Source organism: Kogia breviceps, chromosome X (genome assembly GCF_026419965.1).
Source record: "Kogia breviceps isolate mKogBre1 chromosome X, mKogBre1 haplotype 1, whole genome shotgun sequence".
NCBI classification, from domain to species: Eukaryota; Metazoa; Chordata; class Mammalia; order Artiodactyla; family Physeteridae; genus Kogia; species Kogia breviceps.
Window position 1 is genome coordinate 43,626,084 of NC_081330.1, and position 25,274 is coordinate 43,651,357.

The 25,274-nt window shown below is 41.1% G+C and overlaps 1 protein-coding gene across 1 annotated transcript; it reads right to left on the reverse strand.

Moving 5' to 3' along the window:
- Window positions 1-3,507: 3,507 nt before the first annotated feature.
- LOC131748080 (protein ARMCX6-like) lies at window positions 3,508-6,445 on the reverse strand. Its single transcript, XM_059050171.2, has 2 exons — window positions 6,432-6,445; window positions 3,508-4,418 (listed from the first exon to the last, which is right to left on the reverse strand). The coding sequence occupies exons 1-2, from the start codon at window positions 6,443-6,445 to the stop codon at window positions 3,884-3,886; spliced, it is 549 nt and encodes a 182-aa protein (XP_058906154.1). The 3' UTR covers window positions 3,508-3,883.
- Window positions 6,446-25,274: the final 18,829 nt, after the last annotated feature.

Below are 25,274 nucleotides of genomic sequence, written 5' to 3' on the forward strand. Positions count from 1 at the left end.
CACACCCTCCCTGCCAACACACGCACCCCACCTGCCACAGACCACCCAGTGAGCAGAGGGTCCGCGAGTCAGTGAGGGGTTCCTGGGAGAAAGGGGTATGCCCCAAGAGGAATTCCACAGCAGGAAGCCACAGAGGGGATGCTCAGCTGGGTGCAGGAAGGTCCCAGAATGCACCAATTATACCGTGAGAATGGAGTGATAAGTGGTGCTGGGTTAACAGGTTATCCATTTGGAAAAGGAGTCAGAAAATTCCAAGTATATCCCTGAGACAACCCTTTAAGTGGAAAGGTATGAAAGAATTAGGAAACCATATAGGAGACTCCTTTTGTAATTGGGAAGTGGGGAAGGCCGTCCTAAGCCACACGCAAAAGAGAGGCAATAAGGGAAAATGAGCCTTCAGGGGAAGAGGAGGTCGTGAGTATAGTGAAGGAGGAAGTGACAGAGTGTAAGGTGATCCATGCGGCATGAGGAGCAGACAAGGGACTGGCTGATGCCCCACGGGACTGTGCTGCAGTGCCCATCGCATCTTAGACCAACCAGTGGCCTGTAGGAGGAGGTGGGGGCCAGTGCTCCACACAGCTGTCAAACTCTTAGCCAAAAGGTGCTGTGGTGGCCCAGCGTAGAGACTGACTTGGTGAGGGCTGTGCCTGTCCCTGGTGACATTTCAAAGTGAGGGGACTGTGGTTGAAGCTGGTCTGAGAGTGGCACTAAGGGCCCCCGTGGGGATGCAGTGTGTGAGACTGGGTGTACCAGCTGGGAAGCTGGATGTCTGCAACCTTGCCTGTACTTATGGCAGAGAGGGGTGCAGTGGGGGCGGGGGGGGTCAAATAACAAAATTCCCAGGAGAGGCAGCAGGCTGGGAGGGCCCTGGGAGTTAGTGCAGAAATCAGTACCTACAGGCACAAAGTGTAGACAAGATAATGAGATGAAGAAGAAGGGAATCCAGGGCCCTCTGTGGAGCTGGAGGGCAGTCTGTGGAGGCAGCTCCAGATTTACCGAAGAGACAGCTTTGGCTAGGGCGTCCCCATCAAGGCAGGCACCTCCCCACGGAGTGTGACAAGCTCAAGCTTTGATGACCTTGTCTCATGTTTGCCATGGGGAAACCTGGCAAGAAACTCATTTGGTTGCAGAAGAGAGGTGGGCTAGTTTGTGCTTGGTGTTCCGCTGCTGTTTCATTTTTGAATTAAGCATGGGAGGAGGCACCTTAGTCTTTCCAGTGCTGAAAGCCTCTGAATGTCTTAATCAGGCCCTGACTGGCAGGCATGCGCCCCGCCCCCCGTGCCCCCCCTCCACGCCCCCCGCCGAAGTCCCCCTCCACACCCGTGTAGTAGGCAGAACTGGGAGCTGGGCTCCTGCCCTGGCACAGCAACCAACAAAGGGATGAAGGGCAGACCAGAGCCCTGTGCTTCCACACGCAGGGCGTGTTTTCGGGAGGGCAGTGCCAGCAAATGGAGAAGGGTCTCTTGACTTGGGCCAAGACCACACCGTGGAGATACGTCAATGCTGGCAGGCTGCCCTGTGACAGAATTGCTCAGGAGATGGGCAGAAGGTCTCCGAGGCGCCGCCCCCCCGCCCCGCGATAGGAGTCAGCCGTGGCCTCAAAGCGCCAAATGCCTGCCTCAGAGACGGTGGACCTACTGCCTGTGGCAGGACTCAAAGCGGGGACTTGGCAGAGTGCAGAGCAGGAGGGAAGCACGGGTTAATTTGGGACCCCGAGCCAGGAGGAAGGAGCAATGCTCTGCCTTTGGGCCGAGATTACAGAGGCTGAGCAATAAGGTGTCGCTGAAGACACCATCGGCCAGCAGGCTCCACTGGGACAAGTGGATGCGGGGCTGCCCGCAGGGCAATCCTGCGTGGGAAACAGACTGCCCAGCCCACCTGAGGCTGGCTTGGGAGAAAGGGGGGACCACGTTAGCAGCTCTTGGAAAACAAGACAGGGCCCCAGAGCCAGCAAACAAAGCCCCAGCGGGGTGAACATTGCTGGGGGTGTGATGTCGCAGCAACCACAGTCACATGCTGGCCAGTCAAGGCACCGGGGCCTGGGAAGGGGCAGAGTCCCTGGCAGGCACCCATGACTACTAGTCATGGCCCAAACTCTGGGGTGGGTGAGTACAAGCAGGGGAGTGGCAACCCACCTGCCCCCCAAACTCAGGAGAAGGGAGGAAAACATTGAAAAAAAATCTAAAAATTCAAAATAAAACTATGCTCTATATGGAGGAGGGCAGTCAGAAGGCAGAGCACTTGTACACAGCTGATGCCCAGGGAGCCGTGGCCCAGAGTCACATCCCAGGGAGACCAGGAGAGGGCACCGGGCTCAGCAGCAGCACTGCTCAAAGGAAGCTTCTTGTCCCCTCTGTTAGCCAGGGCTTTGAGGAAGAGAACCATTTCACGACACGTCAAAACCACGCAGGGAACCTGGCTTTGGTGATGCAGGGGCTGAGGCTTGCTGGGAGGGGGTGGCGGAATGAGTTGCCCAGATTCATGGAGTGGCTCAGTGTGCAGGGCTGTGTTCTTCCTTTCCTCCAAGGGGTGCCAGGGGCTTGGATGGAGGGCATGAACATGTCTCCGGAGGGATGGACCAGCCATGGCCATGCCACGCCCCTCAGCATCCGCCCTCCCACCCCTTTGGGGATTCACGGAGGCCTCCACTGTCCCCTTCCTGGATCCCACAGAAGTACCAGGGATAGGGCAGCAGGGAGGTTCCCCAGAGGAAGCAAGGGCCAAGCCTTTTCACTCAGCCAGGAATTTGAGCTTGGCATCCCAAGGAAGGGAGGGAGCCTGGAAGTAGATTTCACAGCTGCTTCTCAGGACAGAGAACAACAGCGAGCAGGCACTCACTCAGCAAGGAGCAACTGATACTGCTATAGCTGTGCACTAAATTGGGCAGGGATGGGTTGCCCCGTGGCCCCCAAGGATGTGTAGACAAAACCTCAAGGATACTGACCTTCCTCTCTAGGCCAGCAGGCGAGGAAAGACACCTTCATCGAGGGAAGGATTCCTCTGCATCAGGCACTGTGCTGCCTGCTTCACAGGTGCTGTCTCCTATAGTCCTCCCAACAGTCCTTCTTAATTCCCACCCTCCACCCCACTCCCCTGCCCCAGCCCCACCCCCAGCCCCTTCTGGAAGCTTATCCTGAACCCTGCAGCCCACCTCTTCCCCTGCCTCCTGTGGGCACTGCTAGGCGGACATTTTTCAGGAGCAAATGCCCCAGTTAGTTAGCACTGATCATGTATTTTGGGCTTCCTCTTCACGCAGACTAGAAACCCAAAGACAAGTACCATGTCTCGTTTTTGCCAGTTAAAGCGCACAGCTTTATTGGTGATACATAAAAATGCAGACTTGGTGGACGGGGCTGAGTCAGTATAGCTCATAGAAGGGGAGAGTACATTTTTGGCTGAATAGGTTTACCATCCATAGGCTCGTGAAGAAAAGAGAGTAAATGAAAAAGAATTCAACCTACGCAGCAACCAGTGCATTTCCGGCACAAGCTCCCACGTGGGTCTGGTCTCCACGAGATGGTCCAGCTTAGACAGGGAGACCACCACAGGCAAGGCACCCCTTGTTGTTCTTTCACCACACAGCTGAAATGATCCCTTTACCACAGGAAGAAGGCTGCAAGGGAGCAATTTACAATGCACACTGCCTGCAGACTGCAAAACCAAGAGGTTACTCAAAGCTCCGTGGGAACCCCCGCCTGGCCAACAAGAGAGTGGTCCTGGATTTAGCAAGTGTAACTTTCACCCAGAGATATGGCTATTGGCTAAGGCTGGATCTTCAATAGCACCCACTGCAGAGTCTTTGATTGAGAACACAAGTGTGTGTCCACTGATCGGGTTTTGGTTCGGGGTGGATCGGTCCCATCCTGTTGGAGGGGGCCAAGGTTTAAGAGGCCAGGATTGCTGGGAGAAGCTGTCTGTTTGCGTCCCTGACAAAGAGGGACAGGAAGGAGAGCAACATCTGGGCTCCCAGCAACCCCCCCGCCAAGGCTGGCTTTTCAGACAAACCCATCAAGGGTTTCACAACGTGCCCCTCAGCACATTCACTTCCCTCTGGTATCAAAGGAAACTTCAAGTCTGAAACGGACTTGGCAAGCATGTTATTAATAACTGTCATGATTATTAACAAATTTAATCCGGCCTGCTGCAGAAGGGAGTTGCAGCAAAGTGACACAGTCTCCCGACACACTTCGTTGATGTACATCTTAAGCTGGCCCTGATTTTCAACACTGGCTTTCAAGTTATCCGGGGCACAGAAAGCCTCAACAGCAGGGTCGGGAATAGGGATCGTGTTTCCAGCAATGGAGAGGCTGGCCAAATGACTATTGATATCGTGGCTAAATGAAAAACCAGTGTCCCTGGGCTGAGCTAACAACACTTTTCCCTGAATGAAAGGGCACTTGGAGAGGCCAAGAACACAACTGAAAATTTCAATATCTTAAGCATCATTTTTAAAAAGTCCTCATTTTCATTAATGAAAGAGTGATTTTTTCTTCATTCAGACTATTTCCTCTTTGAGAGGCCGTAGGTTCTTACTGCCCATATCTCATGTCAGCCTCATCCCCAGGACTTGGCTTTTCCTGGATCTTTGAGATCTTCCAGACCCCTTACCCATCCTTATCCATATGAAGTTCCCTACAATTCTGGTTGTTTCTCACTGTGGTTATATCCTCTTCTGATTAGTGGTTGAACACTGTAGCAACTTCTAGCCCTGACCTCCAGAACTGCTTTCACTAAATCAGCATTTCGAGCACACTCTATATCTGTGACAAGTCACAGGATGTTCTCACTCTTTTAAAAGCCATCTAATTGTAGTGTTCTATGTCGGAGACTTTTGGACGTTCTTTTCCTGGACACAAATTGCACTCACTGCCATCTGACAGGAAACTAGGGGAAATACAAATACATAGAGCTTTCATTTGAGTTTCCATAGATATACATGTCTATACTCACGATACAAGGGTATCAGTATCTCTCTTTCTTAAGTTAGGGTCTTAACTTTCAAACGTTTCTCCTCTGGCATTAATCTCCCTTAAACTCGTTCCCACTGTTTCCTCAGAGGTACAGCATTTAACTTTTCCAGCACCCAAGTAAGAGGAGAGGAGAACAAAGGCTGGGAGAGGTAGCTGAGTTGCCTCTAGACCCTGAATTCTGACTCCAACCTCCCTCCCCATCCTTATCTCCAAGAGATAACAATGTGTGGAGCAATTTCCTTCTTCCTTTGCCTACCTTTATGTCTACTTATAGACACAGAAGAAAGAATGGAGACTGGTAGATGTACAGGCACATAAGTGTCCTCTCTCCAGAGTGAGAAATCTAGCTTTCAAATGTCTCCCATTTAGGTCTTAGGCACAACCCCTACCCTGCCCTCCAGACCCTTTCATCACCCCATCCTTCCCCAACAAAAGCCCACCTTTTCCATTCCTCTGCGCCCTAGTCACTCTCTTGACCTCGCTTTCTCCCATCAAATGGCCACTTTTCTGTTCTACCTGTCATTTCTGCTCTATAAACACTGCTTCCCCAGAGCCAAAAAGGATTGGGGTTAAGTAATGCTTTTCTGAAGGAGGGGAAGTGAAAGAACAGATTCTGGTTTGGGGCTTGCCTCTACCGCCACCTTGAGACCGGTCCAGGCCCCACGTTTCCTTGAAAGAACTGCTCGCTTCAGTTTCTACTAAATATCCTGTATGTAATGGGTTTCCTCTTCCTTTCCTTTGGGTTGTGCTGCCCCCTACAGACAGACAAGCTAACCAACAGATAAAGGTCTGTGAACATTTAGTGCAGGGTGTTAGGCCACAGTTCCTACCTTTTATTGTTTCAAGACTGTCAAACGGTCCCCACCTCTCACTCCCAGATCCGAGCATCAGCTCTGCCCCCGACCTCATGCACCATTGAGATAACTAAAATGAGCTGGTGGATAGCCTGAGGGTGTGGGGAAAGCTGACTCTGCCCTTTCAGGTCTCTGCTACCTAACTCCACCAGGACCCTAAGACTCCCCAGGCAATGCTCACTCTCACATCAACCTGCACACAATCAGAGCAGTTTCTTCCTTCTTCACTTGGCTACAAACACATCTCCCTGATATCAACAGGAAGCTGATGGCCGGACCAAAAAGACCACCTCTCCACAATTCTTGGTCACCTGAGATACGTCACCAATGAGCCATGGTCCCCAAGTTTCTCTCCTACCTGTAGTGATGCAAGAGTATGCCCGCCTCTCTCCTTTCCCCCCCAGCACACCAGACCTGTCACTCATTTTTTCTTTGCCAATCCTAGAAACCAAAAGATAAGGCATTTCCATTTTGTTGAAATTTGCCTTTCTCTAATTTCCAAGGAAAGAACCTATCTTCTCCTGGAGCAACTATTTCAGTTTATACTTCTTTATCTTCTTTTAGAATATAGGGCAACAGCCCATCTCTTCACTTCTCCTCCACTCACCTGCTAATATCCATTATCTTTCTTGGACCCATGAGAAGGCACATTGCATGAAATAAGACATAGAGCAAGAGATAATTTAGATATTTATTTTCTCTGCTCATTTTCTTGGAAATATTGGCTTTTTATAAAGATTTGTACATGCTTTTATATGCATAATGAGTTTTCTGGAGTGATGTTTGCCAAAATGTCACCACTGGTTATTTCTGAGACATATATTTAAGGTATAATACATTCTAGGTATAGTGCCAACTGCTAAGGTCAATGCGACATGGAGATGAACAGATTTGTCTCCTGGTAAAGACCACCTGGTTTCTCAGACAGGCCCCCACAAGGCAGCATTTACCTTGCTAAGTTCACACACTCCAGGATCTAGATCTTAATTTTGTCTTCAGACTAAAAATATGCACAACTGATGACCTTATGCACAACACAAATGCATACATATGTTCACCAAAAGACAAGAATAAGAATATGCATAGTAGCACTGTTCATATTATCCACAACCGGAAACAACTCAAATATCCTTTAACAGTAGAATGAATAAATAAAATACAGTATATTCATAAATGTGGTGTATATTCATAAATGGCAATGAATATTATATATGCAACAGTATGGACTAATCTCACGACGTTAGCTAAAATAAAAAAGATACAAAAGAATACATACTGTGTGACTTCCTTTACAGAAAGTTAGAAAAAAAACACGTAAAACTAATCCATGGTTTTAGAAGTCAGAATAGTGGTTACCCTTGGGATGCACTATTGACTAGATGGGCACATGGGGGAAGCTTCCAATGTGCTGTTCATGTTTTGTTCCTTACTCACTTTGTGAAAATTTATTGAGCTGAACACGTAGGATTTGTTCACTATTCTGTGTATATGGTATACTTCTACAAATATTTACCAAAAGTCCTCAGTAACAAGTTAGGGAAATGGGAGATGAGTAAATGAAACCAATCCTTCTGCTGATCTGGAGAAGCTGGACAAAACATAGATTTTCATTTCCCTGAAGGCACTAGAGGGCTAACAAGATGGTGAAGAATACCTGGTTCAGAATAGGAGTGGGAAAAGTTAAGCTTAATGTTACGGCCACTGTTCCCAATGGCGCATATGCAGTTATTGAGGGAACTACTGAGAGGCTATGTAGAATTTTGGGTAACCTTGGGGGACTAAGGAGACAGATACTGGAATCCAAATATTGCCAAGAGGTATACCTGGTAAACCCTAAAATCTTTGGATTATGATGCTGAAAGAGCTGCACCTCACAGTCAGAGTGAAGGAGACGTAAACAGGCTTTTATTTTTTTAACATCTTTATTGGAGTATAATTGCTTTGCAATGGTGTGTTAGTTTCTGCTTTATAACAAAAGTTAATCAGTTATACATATACATATATCCCCATATCTCTTCCCTCTTGCGTTTCCTTCCCTCCCACCCTCCCTATCCCACCCCTTTAGGTGGTCACAAAGCACCGAGCTGATCTCCTTGTGCTATGCGGCTGCTTCCCACTAGCTATCTATTTTACGTTTGGTAGTGTATATATGTCCATGCCACTCTCTCACTTCGTCCCAGCTTACCCTTCCCCCTCCCCGTGTCCTCAAGTCCATTCTCTAGTAGGTCTGCATCTTTATTCCCGTCTTGCCCCTAGCTTCTTCATGACCATAGGGTCTGTCATACAGAGTGAAGTCAGAAAGAGAAAAACAAATACCGTATGCTAACACATATATATGGAATCTGAAAAAAAGTCATGTAGACAGGCTTTTACAAGGACTTCAGTATAATTTTAAGTAATCTCAACCATTGGAAATTGGATTAAGGTAATTCCAGAGTGCTAATGCCTCTAGATGCCTTGCAGAGACAAATACAAATTCTCTTCAGAGAGAAACAATATCAGCCTCAAATTATTTCTGAAGTTTTGTAAAATACTATATCTAGCACACGGTAGAAAACCAAGTACACAAGAAGACAAGACAAAATTAACAAAAGTCATCAGAAATGACACACAATAGAAGAAGACACATCAGGGCTTCAGATATTAGATTTATCAGACATAGATTTAAAATAAATATGCTAAAAAAATAATAATAAAATAAAATAAAATAAATATGCTTACTATGCTTAAGGAGATAAAGGACAATATAGAGAATTTCTGCAGATAAATGGAAACTATTAAAAAGTATAAAACAGAAATTCTAGACCTGAAAAATAGAATAATCTCCATTAAGAACTGAATGGAAGGATTTAACAGCAGAGTATATATAGATGAAGAGAAAATTATTGAACAGGAAGGTAGGTTGGAAGAAACTATCCAGAAAAAAATGCCAGAGTCACAAAAGAATGAAAATTGAGTGGCTAAGAGACAGAGAATACAGAAAGATTTCAAATAACGTATGTATACTTGAAATCCAGGAAGAGAAGGGAATGAAGAGAGGAGAGAATGAATGAGGCAGAAGTAATATCTGAGGAAATAATGGTTGACAATTTTCTGAAACTTTCCAAAATGTCAAGCTACATATTCAAGAAGCCATTCAAATCTCAAGTAGGATAAAATTTAGGATTAGAAGATGTGGTATATATCATGATTTCATATATACTTATTTTGTATATTGTCACTGAACTCTCTTACAGTTCTTATAGTTTTATATCTTTTTGGTAACTAATTATGTAAAATGTAATATGTGGCATAAATGTTGCAAGTATTTTCTCCAGTGTCAGTGTCAGAAATCATTAATTGGTCATCTGATCGAGGCTAGGTGCAATAAATCCTTCTCAAGCTTCACTCTGTTGGGAGACAATTCTCTATGGCTTTGTCATGTGCCTGCACATATTCTGAGTAAGGCACTCCCTGCCCATTGTTCTGAACTATCTTTTCAAGGTTGTATAGCAAACAGCCTTGGAAGATAGAGATAGTGTCTCCCTCATGAGCAAAGATAAGATTTGCTAGTAAGGATAAAAGACTCAGATTCTTTAAGCTCAGAGTTCTTCTGTGACACATCTCATTGCATGTGTTGTTGTCATCTGGCTCTCTTCATATCACCAGCTGGGAATTGGGATCCAGGAACTGGTGTAAAAATGCTGATACTCTGGCTACTGCTATTGATGTGAGTAATAAATTGTCTTTCATCTCTGAAAAAAAATAAGATGTGGTATATAAAGCAAAGAATGGACAGAACTATAAGAAGTAATAGAGGTGCCCAATCATAATGGGAGATTTTTAAATATTTTTCTTTGTAGCTTACAGAATAAGCAGATAAAAATAGCAGAAATATAGAAAATTTGAACATGATTAGCAAATATGACTCAATTAGTTCAATCCCTAATTGGTATAAAACTACACTCAACAATCACAAAAGTTTCATTCAAAAAACCATATGGAACATATACAAGGCATACCTCATTTTATTGTTCTCCCCTTTATTGCACTTCGCAGATACTACATTTTTTACAAATTGAAGGTTTGTAGCAACCCTACATCAAGTCTATCAGTACAATTTTTCCAACAGCATTTGCTCACTACATGTCTCTGTGTCACATTTTGGTAATTCTCACAATATTTCAAAGTTTTTCATTATCATTATATTTGTTATGGTGATCTGTGATCAGTGATCTTTGATGTTATTATTGGGCTTCCCTGGTGGCGCAGTGGTTGAGAATCCGCCTGCCGATTTGATGTTATTATTGCAAAAAGAGTACAACTCGCTGAAAGCTCAGATGATGGTTAGCATTTTTTAGCAATAAAGTATTTTAAATTAAGGTATGTACATTATTTTTTAGGCATAATTCTATTGCACACTTAATAGACTATGGTATACTGTAAGAATAACTTTTATAGGCACTGGGAAACTAAAATATTCATGTGATTCACTTTATTGTGATATTCACTTTATTGTGGTGATCTGGAACTGAACCCATAATATATCTGAGGTATGTCTGTATCAAAATTGATCATATACTGGGACATAAAGCAAGTTTTAACAAATTTCAAAAGATTAAAATCATACAGTGTGAGTTCCCTAACCATGGTGCAATAAACTAAAAATCAATCATAAAAATATAACCAATAATCTGCATATTTGGGGGGAATTAAGAAATACATTTTTAAATAACCCATGGCTCAAAGAAGAAATTAAAATTTGAAAATATTTTGCATGGGATGGTAATAAAAATATTACATTCAAAGTTATAGAGGATAGTTTGCTTCTGGCTATGACAGCCTACTAATAGAAGACCAATCCTCTCACTTAGAAGGACAAGAAAAGCTGAAAAATAAATTGTTATTACATTTAAACAAGTTAAATTGTTTAAAGACATTGGAGAGGTACTTCCCTGGTGGTACAGTGGTTAAGAATCCGCTTGCAAATGCAGGGGACATGGGTTTGATCCCTGGTCCGGGAAGATCCCACATGCCGCGGGGCAACTAAGCCTGTGCACCTGCACCACAACTACAGAGCCCACGCTCTAGAGCCTGTGAGCCACAACCACTGAAGCCCACCCACTCCAGGGCCCGCATGCCATGACTACTGAGACAACATGCTGGAAGTACTGAAGCCCACGTGCCTAGAGCCCACACACCACAACAAAGAATAGCCCCTTCTCACCACAACTAGAGAAAGCCTGTACACAGCAATGAAGACCTAACACAACCAAAATAAAAACACTGGAGAGCTATGAAAGCAGCCAGGATTTGAAGTACCAAAATCATGGAGAGAAGGGAAACTTAAATAGGTGAAACACATTTGACACCAATTTTCCTCTTGAAGCATTTGTCAATTCATTATCAACATGGGTGGAGAGACTGAAAAATAAGCTTCTAAGAGTCAAAAAACCTTTTAGTAGAACTTTCAGCAGTTACACAGAGTTAAGGATTCAAAATCTAGAACTTAGGGCTTCCCTGGTGGCACAGTGGTTGAGAGTCTGCCTGCCAATGCAGGAGACAGGGGTTCGAGCCCTGGTCTGGGAGGATCCCACATGCCACAGAGCGGCTAGGCCCGTGACCCATGGCCGCTGAGCCTGCGCGTCCAGAGCCTGTGCTCCGCAACGGGAGAGGCCACAACAGTGAGAGGCCCATGTACCGAAAAAAAAAAAAAAAAAAAAAACTCTAGAACTTAGGGCTACCTACACATCCAGGATTTGATGGGCTAAGATCCTGGTGAAAGAAAATTACAAAGAAATGAAACTGATTTTCTCTTTGAGGCATTCACCAATTCTTAATGGGTGCAGAGCTAGAAGCAAAGAAACCAAGTAGAAAAAGGCAATTATGAGGCTAGGAAGATAAACTGAGCTTTTGGCAGCTTCATAGTGCAGGGAAGATAAAAATTGGAGTTTGTAGATTTCCAAGGGTGGGGGACCTAATAAATTCCCTAGGCTGTCAGTTAGAACCCCTGAAGGATTACACGCTAGGAATAAGGGTGAACTAGAAATAGAATAGGTCTGACAAAGATTGAAATCCAACCTCAAATTAGTTCAATTCTTGATTAGCTTAAGGTAATTTACTCTTATACTGCCTTGCCAAAGCCAAAGCAAATCTTCTACAAATCAAGACAAAGCCATCTACATTTTCTAGAATTTTTCATTCATAATGTTTAGCACTCAAACAAAAGCATACCAAGAGATATGACAAACAGAATTTTTTAAAGGAGAAAAAGAAATAAACAATATAATGGACCTATAGAAGATTAAGCTATTAGAGGTATCAGGCATTGACTTTTAAAGAATTGTGATTAATATGTTCAAGAAAACAGAAAACAAGATAGATGTTTTCACACAATAACTGAAATGTGGGGGGAAAAGAATCAAATGGAAATTCTCAAAGTAAAAATGTAATAGTGACCTTCAGCTTCAGCTCCAACATATAAAGAGTTAAAAGTTCTTGTTTCCCTCCTTACAATAACAAAAGTGTTGAACAAGTAGAAAATCAACAACTTCTCTAAGATTGATCAGAGAATTGAGGTCACAGGGCAAAACAACACCCCCAAAGTCTGGAGATATAGGAAGAATCACAGCTAAAATGAGACTACTTGAAGCAGTAACTGGTCAGAATACCTTCAATGGTCATTTTGAATTGCTAGAGGCTGGATGTGGATTAGCTTAAGAGTTAAAAATCTATGGGCAGGGGCACTTTGGGGGGCAATCATCACATTTTCACTATTTTCTTCCCTGATGGAACCCAATAGGTTCTCACATGAAGATCAGAGAAAATTTCCCTCATGTTTCTGTCAGGGGGAGGGGAAAATAACCATTTTGAATTATGCCCAGGGGAAAAATAACCATTTTGAAATACATCCAAAATGTTCTCCATAACAAAGGCTATCCTGAAAGGGAAACTACTTTACCAGGGCCTTATCTGACCTGGGGGAAGGACAACTGGCTGGCTCCAGCTCCATCTAGACTTCCTGTCTCATGTAAAGGGACAAAAAAAACACCATTAATCAACTGGATCTAATTAACATTGGTAGAATATTTAATCCAACAACAGCAAAAAATACACATACTTCTTAGGCTCACATAAAATATTAACCAAGACAGACCACATTTTAGGCCATAAAACACACTTAACAAGTTTAAAAGAGTAGAAAGCATACAAAGTATTCTCTCAGACCACATGGAATTAAACTAGAAATCAATAACAGAAAGGGAACTGCAAAATCTCTAAATATTTGAAGATTAAACAACACACTCCTAAAACATGGGTCAAAGAAGAAGTCACAAAAGAAATTTTAAAATATTTTGAAATAAATGAAAATAAAAATATTGATACAACATATCAAAAATTATGGTATCCAGTGAAAACAGTGCTAAAGTTATGGAATTTAATGCATACACAAATTTCCCCTGCTTTTTGAAAGTTTGCTTCATGCTACTTGTTTTTTTACAAAAGACCTACATTAGTACCTGTTTTCACAAACTGAAAGAAATCCAAAGGCAATTTTTGCTTTTATGGAAAAAGATGAAAGGAGAAAATAGCATTCAGCATTTGTTTTGCAGCAAGACAAGCTATTATGGAAGCAGCATGTACCCCAAGGAGTGAGAGTAGCATTCACTGCCAAGCTCCTTCCCTGTGAACTACACTCATCATCTCAGCATCAAGCTGCCATAGCTTTGAACTGTGTCTGCTAGCATCTGTGCTTTATCTCAGTTTATTTTGTGCATCCATTAAAAATATTTGTCCTAAGGTAATTGCTTCTTCGCTTTAAGCCATTTTGGCTTGTGAACACTCTACTTTTGGACAGCAGTGGGAACCTGTATTAGAAAATAAGAAAGAGGGGATGTGTGGCCAAGATAGTGGAGGAGTAAGCCCTTGAACTCACCTCCTTTCATGGAAACATCAAAATTACAATTATTTACAGAGCAACTATCTATGGGAATGACCTGAAGACTAGCAGAAAACATCTTCCACAACTGAAGATATAAAGAAGGAACCACAATGAGATGGGTAGGAGGGGCAGACATACAATATATCCAAGACTCACATCCTTGGGTAGGTGACGCACAAGTGGGAGGATAAACACAATCACAGAGGTTCTCCCCAAAGAGCAAAGGATCTGACCCCCATATTGGGCTCCCCAGCCTGGTGGTCCTGCACCAGGAAGACAAACCTCCAGAATGTCTGACTTTGAAGGCCAGTGGAGCTTGCAAACAGAAGAGCCTGAGGGGTATAGGAAACAAAGATTCTGCTCTTAAAGCTCATGCAGCTGTTTTGGGAGTTTTCTCGTTAGCATCAGTGTCCTTGTAGTAGAAAGAACTCCCACATGCCACGGAGCAGCTAAGCCCGTGTGCCACAACTACTTGAACCTACACTCTAGAGCCCACAAGCCACAACTACTGAGCCCACACACCACAACTACTGAAGCCTGCACACCCTAGAGCCTATGCTCCACAACAAGAGAAGCCACCGCAAATGAGAAGCCCACACACTGCAACAAAGAGTAGCCCCCGCTCACCACAACTAGAGAAAGCCTGTGCATAGCAACAAAGACCCAATGCGGCCAAAATTTTTTAAAAGGACACTAGAAGGAATCAACAGTAGATTAGATGATACAGAGGAATGCATCAGTGAACTGGAAGACAGTGTAGTGGAAATCACACAAGCTGAACAGAAAAAGCAAAAAATAATTTTTAAAAATGAGGATAGTTTAGGAGACCTCTGGAATGACATTAAGCTAACATTTGCATTATAGAGATCCCAGGAGAAGAGAGAGAGAAAGGGCAGCGAACTTATTTGAAGAAATAATAGCTGGAAACTTCCCTAACCCAGGGAAGGACACAGACATTTCCTCTAATATTAGGAACAAGACAAGGATGCTCACTCTCACAACTTTTATTCAACATACTATTGGAAGTCCTAGCCACAGCAATCAGACAACTAAAAGAAATAAAAGGCGTCCAAATTGGAAAGGAAGAAGTAAAATTGTCACTGTTTGCAAATGACATGATACTATTTATAGAAAATCTTAAAGATGCCACCAAAAACTATTAGAACTAATAAATTCAGTAAGGTTTCAGGATACAAAATTAATATACAGAAATCTGTAGCATTTCTATACACTATCAACAAACTATCAGAAATAAAAATTATGAAAACATTTACAACTGCATAAGAAAAGAATAAAAACCCTAGGAATAAACCTAAGCAAGGAAGTAAAAGACTGGTACTAAGAAAACTATAAAACATTGATAAAAGAAATTGAAGACAACACAAACAAAGGGAAAGATATACCATGCTCATGGATTGGAAGAATTAATATTGTTAAAATCTCCAATCTACAAATTCAAATGGAATCCTATCAAAACACCAATGGCATTTTTCAAAAAGCTAGAACAAATAATTCTAAAATTAATATGGAAATACAAAAGATCTGAAATAGCCAAAACAACTTTGAGAAAAAAAGAACAAAGCTGGACATATCACACTCCCTGATTTCAAATTATACTACAAAGCTACAATACTCAAAACAGTATAGTACTGGCACAAAAACAGAAACATAGATCAATGGAACAGAATAGAGAGCACAGAAATAAATCTACATTTACAAGGTCAATTAATTTATGACAAAAAGGGCAAAAATATACAATTGGGAAAAGACAGTCTCTTCAATAAATTGTGTTGGGAAAGCTGGACAACTACATGCAAAAGAATCAAATTGTACTACTTTCTCATACCATATACAAAAGTAAACTCAAAATGGATTAAAGATTTAAATATAAGACCTGAAACCATAAAACTCCTAGAAGAAAACATAGACAGTATGATCTTTGAATCGGTCTTAGCAATATACTTTTTGATATGTCTCCTCAGGCAAGGCAATAAAAAGAAAAATAGACAAATGGGACTACATCAAAGTAAAAACCTTTGCACAATGAACGAAAATATCAACAAAAGGAAAAGGCAGCATACTGAATGGGAGAAGATATTTGCAAATGATATATTCGATAAGGGGTTAATATCCAAATATGCAGATAATTCATACAAATCAATAACAATAAAACAAACAACTCAATTAAAAGATGGGCAGAGAACCTGAAAAGACATTTTTCCAAAGAAGACATACAGACAGCCGACAGACACATGAAGTGATGCTCAACATCATTAATCATCAGGGAAATGCAAATTAAAATCACAATGAGATACCACCTTACACCTGTTAGAATAGTCATTATCAAAAAACACCAAAACGGGGCTTTCCTGGTGGTGCAGTGGTTGAGAGTCTGCCTGCCGATGCAGGGGATACGGGTTCCTGCCCCCGTCTGGGAAGATCCCACATGCTGTGGAGCAGCTGGGCCCGTGAGCCATGGCCACTGGGCCTGCACATCCGGAGCCTGTGCTCCACAACGGGAGATGCCACAATAGTGAAAGTCCCGTGTACCTCAAAAAACAAAAACACACCAAAACAAAACAAAAAAAACAACAAGTGTTGGCAAGGATGTAGAGAAAAGGGAACCTTCATTTACTCTTGCTGGGAATGTAGGTTGGTGTAGCCACTGTGGAAAACAGTATGGAGACTCCTCACAAAATTAAAAGTAGGACTACCATGATCCAGCAATTCTACTTTTGGATATTTTTCCAAAGAAAACAAAAACACTAATTCAAAAAGATATATGCACCCCTATTTCACTGCAGGTATTATTTACAAGATAATATGCCAAGATATGGAAGCAACCTAAGTGTCCATTGATGGGTGACTGGATAAAGAAATTGGGGTATACCATGTGTTAATTTCAGGAATACAGCAAAGTGATTCGGATACACACAATGAAATATTACTCAGCCATAAGAAAGAATAAAATCTTGCCATTGTGACAGCATGGATGGACCTTGAGGGTATTATGCTAAGTGAAGTAAGTCAGACAGAGAAAGACAAATATTATATGACATCACTTATATGTGGAATCTAAAAAAAAGTACAAATGAACTTATTTACAAAACAGAAACAGACTCACAGATTAGAAAACAAGCTTATGGTTACCAAAGTTGAAGGGGGGAGGGATAAATTAGGAATATAGGATTAACAGGTATACACTACCATATACAAAATAGGTAAACAACAAGGATTTACTGTTGCACAGGGAACAATATTCAATATCTTGTAATAACCTATAATGGAAAAGACTCGAAACATATATATATAATATCCAAATCACTTTGCTGTACACCTGAAACTAACACAGTATTGTAAATTAACTGTACTTCAATTAAAAAATTTATTTTATTTTTAAAAATATTTATTTATTTGGTTGAACCTGGTCTTAGTTGCTGAAGGTGGGCTCCTTAGTTGCAGCACATGGGCTCCGTAGTTGTGGCAGGCAGGATCCTTAGTTATTGTAGGTTGGCTCCTTAGTTGTGGCAGGAGGACTCCTTAGTTGTGGCATGCAAACTCTTAGTTGCGGCATGCATGTGGGATCTAGTTCCCTGGCCAGGGATCAGATCTGGGGCCACTGCATTGGGAGCACAGAGTCATATCCACTGTGCCAGTCCCCAATAAAATTTTTTTAAAAACTTTTATCCATCCAGAAATAAAAAGAAACCTCCATAATTTGATTAAAAACTATATACAAAAACAAAGGAACAAACATCACAGTTAATGTTGAAATATCAGAAGATTCCACCTGAGATATGTAATAAGAAAAGGATGGCCACTGTCACCACCATGATGGGGATGCTAGACTGTGCAAAAAGGGAAGAAAAAGAAGGACAAGAATTGAAAAGGAAGAAAGACAATTTGCATACAAAATTATTGCATATGTAGAAAATCCAAAATAATCTATAAATAAATTATTAAAATTAATAAATGATTTAACAAGATCACACAGTACAATGTCAATATATTGAAAATCAGCTCTATTCCTATAACAGCAGCAAGAAATTAGAAAGTGAAATTTTAAGAACAAAGTCACAAAAACCACCAAGTCCTAGAAATAATTCTAACAAAATATGTGCAAGTCTGAAGATGAAAATTCAGACATTATTGAAAGAAATTAAAGAAGACATAATTAAAGGATGAAATATACCATGTTAATGTATTGGAGAACTCAATATTGTAAATATGTCAATTCCTTCCAAATTGATCTATAGATTCATTGCAATAACAATTAAAATCCAAACAGGTGATGTGTCTGTCTGTGTCTGTGTCTGTGTGCATAAATTGGCAAGCTTATTTTTAAAATCTATATGGAAACACAAAGTGCAAAGAATATTGAAGAAAATTCCGAAAAAAACAATAAAGAGGATTTATACTACCAAATATTAAGATGTATCATAGAGTTTATTTTTATAACTTAGAGGTAAGAAAAACTTTCCTCAGGATGAACAAAAGCCCAGAAGCCATAAAGGGAAAATATGAAAAATTTGATCACCTATAGGTGATCACCTATAAAGGGAAAAAAACATGAATGACTCTAAATGAATTAGATAGCCATCTACTTTGAGAGCACTAATTTCTACGTGTCAGCTTGCCCTGATTCCCTGAGCACTAAATAACAACCTTCTGATGATAATTTGGTTTCTGATGCACATTGATCTTAGTGACAGAATGTTCTGAGCAGCAAACACTAAGAATCTGATCTATTTGGTAATTACATTTCTTATAGTAACATAGACTGTCATTCTGTTATTTTATTTTCAAAAAGAAATTCCACCCCATTTAATAACATGTTATGTCCATGTGCAAACTTAGAAAAAGGCTCAATAAACAGAAGGCTCTAATGCCCAAACAAAGATGCTTGTATTACACTTACTCTTTCACTTTTTAAAATGTAAATAGTCAACAGGGCCAAAGAGTTACACTTAGCCCACTACCAGTGCTGGATTGAATTCCATTGGCATGAACCTGTTAGGATAAAGTTACCCATCCAATAAGGCTTTTTCCCATGCCCCACCTTCTCCCTCCACTCAGGCTTACCCCCAAACCCAACATTGCCCAAGCCCTTAACACAAGGCCTGAGAGGGACCCAATGGAGAGGGGAAAGCATGGAGATACACATCTCTGAAAGTAAATATGTGTTATCCTGCTTGACACCACACCTCAGGGCAGAGCAAACCAGGGGTCATTACCCTAGTCTTCTGCACCCCGAGATGGCAGCCCGATAGTTCTGGTTTAAAGGCAAGAAAGAGCCACAGTTTAAACAGAGAAATCAGAAAAAAAGCATTCAACCTGGGATGTGATGTAAAATGAATGTAAAAAGATAGCATTGAAAATAGTCATAATTACTCTTCAAAAAAAAAAAACATTCTCAAGGGAATTTACCAGAGAAATTAACCAAACAGAGGCATAAACACAAAATTTGCCTGAACCACATCAATTTGCTAAACCTACACTTAGAATCTCTTTTGAAACAAGGCAAGTAAAATATGAATTTAAAAATAGAAAACCAGTTTCCTGAGCCTTGAAATATTATGCATTGGGTGACAATTTATAAGAGAACTATACTCCATCTTTGTAAAATTCCCTTTGAACACATTGGACTGGGATACACCCACTTAAATTCCTAAAACCATTAGATGAGAGAAAAACCAAAATAGCAGAATATCCTCTGAGTTTCTAATTTCCTCGGTTACCCAGAAGTTGCCATCCTCTCTAAAGAGAGGACACTGCCCCCTCCCTGCCCCGATGAGCTGCCACAATCACAGAACTGTGCCCTTCCCAAAATGTTTGAGAGTGGCAGCCTCCAATGTGAAAGCATGAGGACATCTGCGTGTGGCTGGGCCGGCCCTGTGGCCTCCCTGGACCAGGCAGTCACATATCTGTCTCACACAGCACTTACCAAAGTCTGGGTGATTCCGTGCCAAACAATACCAGGTGTGGGACATCAAAATGACATGCAGTGCACATAGGGCTGTGCCGCATTAAGACTGGTGCCTTCTCAGTCTCTGTTCAACAAAGGTCCAAAAAACCTTGGCATCCAGCCACACCCAGGTCACCATATTACCACAGCAATGACAAATATTATTCTGTATCAAATGCCCACCGGTGCATGACCCGGTGTCATGGTAATTAAGCGGTCACCCACAAAAGACACAGAAGCACAAAGAGACTACTGCCAATGGCCTCTCAGAAGGAGGAAATAAAAAGACAAGTGCAAGGGAGGGAGAGGAAAGGATGGGAAGGGATGAGAAAAGACCTGCAGGAGCAGATGGACACTGGTCAGACCCGTGCCCCTGCTGCACGGTGGCTTTTTATTACGCAAGTTGACCTCATTTTTCACCCCATGTAGAAAAGTCACTCAGCACCCCAAGTTCAAGATATCAATACAGAAGTTGTTTTTATTTGCTCCATTCTCCAACTGCTCACTCTACCCGACACATAGGAGCAGCAAGATAAATATGAGTATGTCTGTTTCTCACCCGAGCCTCGCCTGTAGGCAACCCCTAAGACTTTACTCTTTCTTCTACACCTTGCTGTATGGGTATCTACAAAGTTACGCAGTCAACGTACAGAATCTCATCTCCGTCTCTGTCTTCATCAAGGGGAGTTTTGTGTCGAGTGTCTATGGAGGCATTATACAGATGTTTGGCTCCATACTAAGCCATTTTAAAGCAACCAGTTTGCTCAGGTTTGGAAGGCCACTGGCTCTGCCTCTTACTAATGGAGTGATCTTGGGAATCTTACCCGACTTATCCAAATCCCATTTCCTCTTCAGCAAAAATATAATAATATTTACTTGACATGATTATTGAGACTAAGGTGGGGGTGGGAGGGAAATATATAAAATGCCAATGTCTGACAAATACTAGGTACCGCCCACCTCTTTTCTTCTATAATATACATGTCTTTGGCATACATATCTTGCTTACCAAATTTGAGTAATATTATTCTAAAAAGGAGAAAACTCAAGTGCTTCTAATATTGTCTGAAATTATTATTATTATCTTATTTAATTATTTAAAATCTAAAATTAGGCATCGGGGCTTCCCTGGTGGTGCAGTGGTTGAGAGTCTGCCTGCTGATGCAGGGAACACGGGTTCGTGCCCCGGTCCGGGAAGATCCCACATGCCGCGGAGAGGCTGGGCCCCGTGAGCCATGGCCGCTGCGCCTGCGCGCCCAGAGCCTGTGCTCCGCAACGGGAGAAGCCACAGCAGTGAGAGGCCCACGTATCGAAAAATAAAATAAAATAAAATAAAATAAAATAAAATAAAATAAAATAAAATAAAATTAGGCATCAATGCCTTTACTTATAGCTCTTGCAGAGAAAAACATCTTTCCTCTACCCATCTTGGGTTCTGGGCTGGGACTCAGTGACAAAAGACAGATTAACAAGAGAAAAGCATATATATTTAATTAACACAAGGTTTACGTGATATAGGAGGCTTCATAAGGAGATGAGATCCAAAGAAGTGGCAAAACCTAAATGCTTATATATTGGATTGAAGGAAGAAAAGCAATTGTGCAAAAGAAACTAAAATATGTGGGGACTAAAGGAAGATAAAAGTTATTTTGACAAGAACTGTTTTACAGAATTCTCTCAGCCTCAACTCCCCACCTCTGGTGACAAGAATATGTCTTTCCTCCTGGTATAGGAAGGGCATCGTTCACATTGGATTTTTATCTCTTGTCTTCAGGAAGAAAAGGGAAGTTCAGAGCGCACTTCTTGTACCTGCTATTTTTCAAGTGCTTTCAGCTCAAAATAATCCTTATGCCAAAGTGGCATATTTTGGGGTAGCATATTCTGCCACTCTTCACTCTCATAAAAAGTACAAAGCAAAAAACTCACAAATTAAAAATAAATCAAGCTACATAACTAAACAAATTTAAATTAACATTAATTCCATGAGATTGATAACGTTTCTTTGGTGGCTCTAAATCAGTCTGCAACATAAATATGATACCAATGGCAAGAACAGTTTCTCTTGATTTAAACATTCCTTCACTAGGGTGAGTCTAATGACTCCCCCTCAACCCTCTGCCAGTTTCGTAACTCAAACTACTGCAAAACCTCTATCAGTACAAAGTGATACTTAACTTACTATGGAGCAAATGCATCTTCTATGTATTATGTCTTTACGTAGTCTCATTGATGAGAAACAATTTCATTGATCTAAGATGCCTTTGATTTTTAGATACATCATTATTTTATATACCACTAAGAATGAAAAAAATATACTTCTATTTAAACTATGATACAATGCTAAGGTGCCACCAACTATAAGATATATCATAACTTCAGAAATACTAAAACTGGGGGGCAGGGAGTGGCAGGGAAACATCTATCTTATGATCAATGAATACAGTGGTGCTCACACTTAGTGCCATGACAGTACTTAACATAAACACAAAATTTGGCTCCCAAGTCACCAGGTGACACTTGAAAACACAGAAAATACTTAAAATGAATTTATTTAATGAAAACAGAACGCTTAAAAAACATTTATAGGAAACGCCTTAAACCCAGAAACATGTACGTGTACTCCCAGAATTCCACCAACCCTACTTTGAGAAATACTTAGGCTTCATGTCTTCATGTCTAAGCCCAGGCATTAGGAATGTTGTAAAAATTGATGAGATGGAATTGAGGAAACATATTCAGTTCTTAGAAGGGAACAAAGACCCTATTCCTCAGATGAATTATTTTATCAGTTTATTTATTAAAATCCACTGGGCCAACAGGTACACGAAAAGGTGCTCAAGATCCACTAATCATTAGGGAAACAGAAATCAAAACCACAATGAAATATCACCTCACACCTGTTATAATGGGTATCATCAAAATGACAAGAGATAACAAGTGTTGGCGAGGGCATGGAGAAAGGGAACCCTTGTGCACTGTTGGTGGAAATCAAAATTGGTACAGCCACTATGGAAAACAGTATGGAGGTTCCTTAAAAAAATTGAAAAATAGAACTATCATATGATCCAGCAATCCCACTTCTGGATATATGTCCAAAGGAAATAAAAACAAGATCTCAAAAAGATATCTGCACACCCATAAGCATTGCAGCATTCTTCACAATGGCTAAGATATGGAAACAATCTAAGTGTCTATCAACAGATGAATGGTTAAAGAAGATGTAGTATATATACCACAGCCATGAGAAAGAAGGAAATCTTGTTTTCAATAACTTTGGGAAAACTTGTAGGCAATTATGCTAAGTGAAATAAGTCAGACAGAGAACGATAAATACTGTATGACATCACTTATATGTGGAATCTAAAAAAGACGAACTCAGAGAGTAGAGTGATAGTTCCTGGGGACTTGGAGGTGGAGGAAATGGGGAGATATTGGTCAAATGGTACAAATTTCCAGTTATAAGATTAACAAGTTCTGAGGATCTAATGTACAACATGGTGATTATAGCTAGTAATACTGTATTATATATTTGAATGTTGCTGAGAGTAGATTTTAAATATTCTCACCCCAAAAAATAAATAATGATTATGTGACAGGATGGAGGTGGTAGCTAATGCTATGGTGGTAGTCATTTTGCAATATATATACATATATATGTATCAATCAACAGGTCATACACCTTAAACTTACACAATGTTATGTCAATTATATCTCAATAAAGCTGGGGAAAAATAACTAGTGTATGGCAGAAGTACACCTTAGAAAAAAAGGTAAATTAAAAATTATCCACCCTGTCTTTTAGTTAATTAAGGGTGTTCACTTTTATCAATTAACTCCTATGTTCCAGCACTACTTTAGCAATTTACCCACATTACCTCATTTAATCACACGATATAAGGACTCTTATTATCCACATCTTGACAGCTCATCTATCATTCCAACACATCTTCCTTTTTGGTCTAAATATTTTCCCACTCAATATGTGGGAAACATATCCATATAAACCTCACCCATTCTCCCATTCTATCATCTCCTTCACTTCCAACCTAGCCTGTATCCAACATTTTTATTTTCCAACAATTACACAAAAAATCAATATACATTACAGATAAGAAAATACAGATGAGGGAAAAGATTCAAATAGTAATTCATGCACTGTCTTATTACTCATAGCCATTTTTCTTATTTTGGTATATAGCCTTTCAGAAGTTTTAATGCGTGTAAATATTTTATATTTCTCAAAAGTGGAATACAGTATGTATATGGTCATGTAACTGGCTTTTCCACTTAAAATATATGCTGAATTTTTTCCATGTAAATAAGTGTAGTTGCCCATCAACATTTTCAAAAGCTGAATAACGTCTCAGTACCTTAATTTCTTAGCCAAATGCCTATTTCAAGACACTTGGGTCATTCAGTTTTTCACTCTTCAAAACAGTGCAAAGATGCACAAACTTGTACAAGCCAGTTATTTCTCCTAAGCCAATCATATCTCCTAAGGACAAATTTGTGTAAATGGAATTTCTGGGTCAAAGAGCGTGCACATCTTGAAAGTTTCTAAAACACGTATCCAAATGGATCTTGTACCAAGTATGTTCCCACCAGTACAGCTTGAAGGTGTCCCTCCACCCACACCCTCACCATATCTAGGTTGGAGGAGAGGTGGATCTTCTCCAGTATGGATGCCAACAGCCCTACCGATGGTTCCATAAAGATCCTGCCCCAACCAATCTTGTAAAAGAAATCTGATAGAAGCCCTAAAAATTATTCTTTCTTCTATTATATTTTTTCATAATTCCAAAATAATCACTAACATATTCACTCCCATAGACACCAGAGTTGGACAAGAAAGAGGATGTTTTCCTATCAAATGCCCTCAGGACCCTACAATAAAATTGTCCCTCTCTGTATGTCCCCAGGATACGTTCCAGCACTTCTTCATTCAAAGCGTCTCTCACTTCCTTCCTCCCCTTGCCACTCCCATTGCCACCAGTGAAATTTCACACCTTTAGCAACTATGCCTGAACTATGGTGGTAACTTCCTAAGTGGTGTTCCAATCTCCAGTGGCCACTCCTGTCCCCACCCCAACTCTGACCTATTCTGCACACGAGTCAGCCACATGTTCCTTTCATCCTGTCACTCCTCTGGTCACAAAAGGGTTTGGTGTCACCCAGGGGTTGATGGAATAATATACAGACACCTCAGTTTAGAAATCAGGGATCCTCCATGAATGGGACTCACCCAACTGCTAGACTGTATTTTCCATCACTCCCCTCCCCACACTTTGTTCCACAGAGGAGGCACAGCCTCCTTCTTCTGTGGAGAAAAATTCCCACCTCCATGCCTTTCTTCCTATCACTCCTCCTTCCTCCTTCCACCCTGTTTTTATCCCATCCTTCATGCCCAGTTCTACTTAAGCATCCGGAGGAGAGCACTGTTGCCTGCAGAAATAGGAAACAGATGGCCATGATTAGAGGTACTCAATTTTGTTAGTATCTTTTTGTTTCCATACATCTTGCCTCTCCAAATATATCATAAACTCAAGAACATGATAAATTTTTTT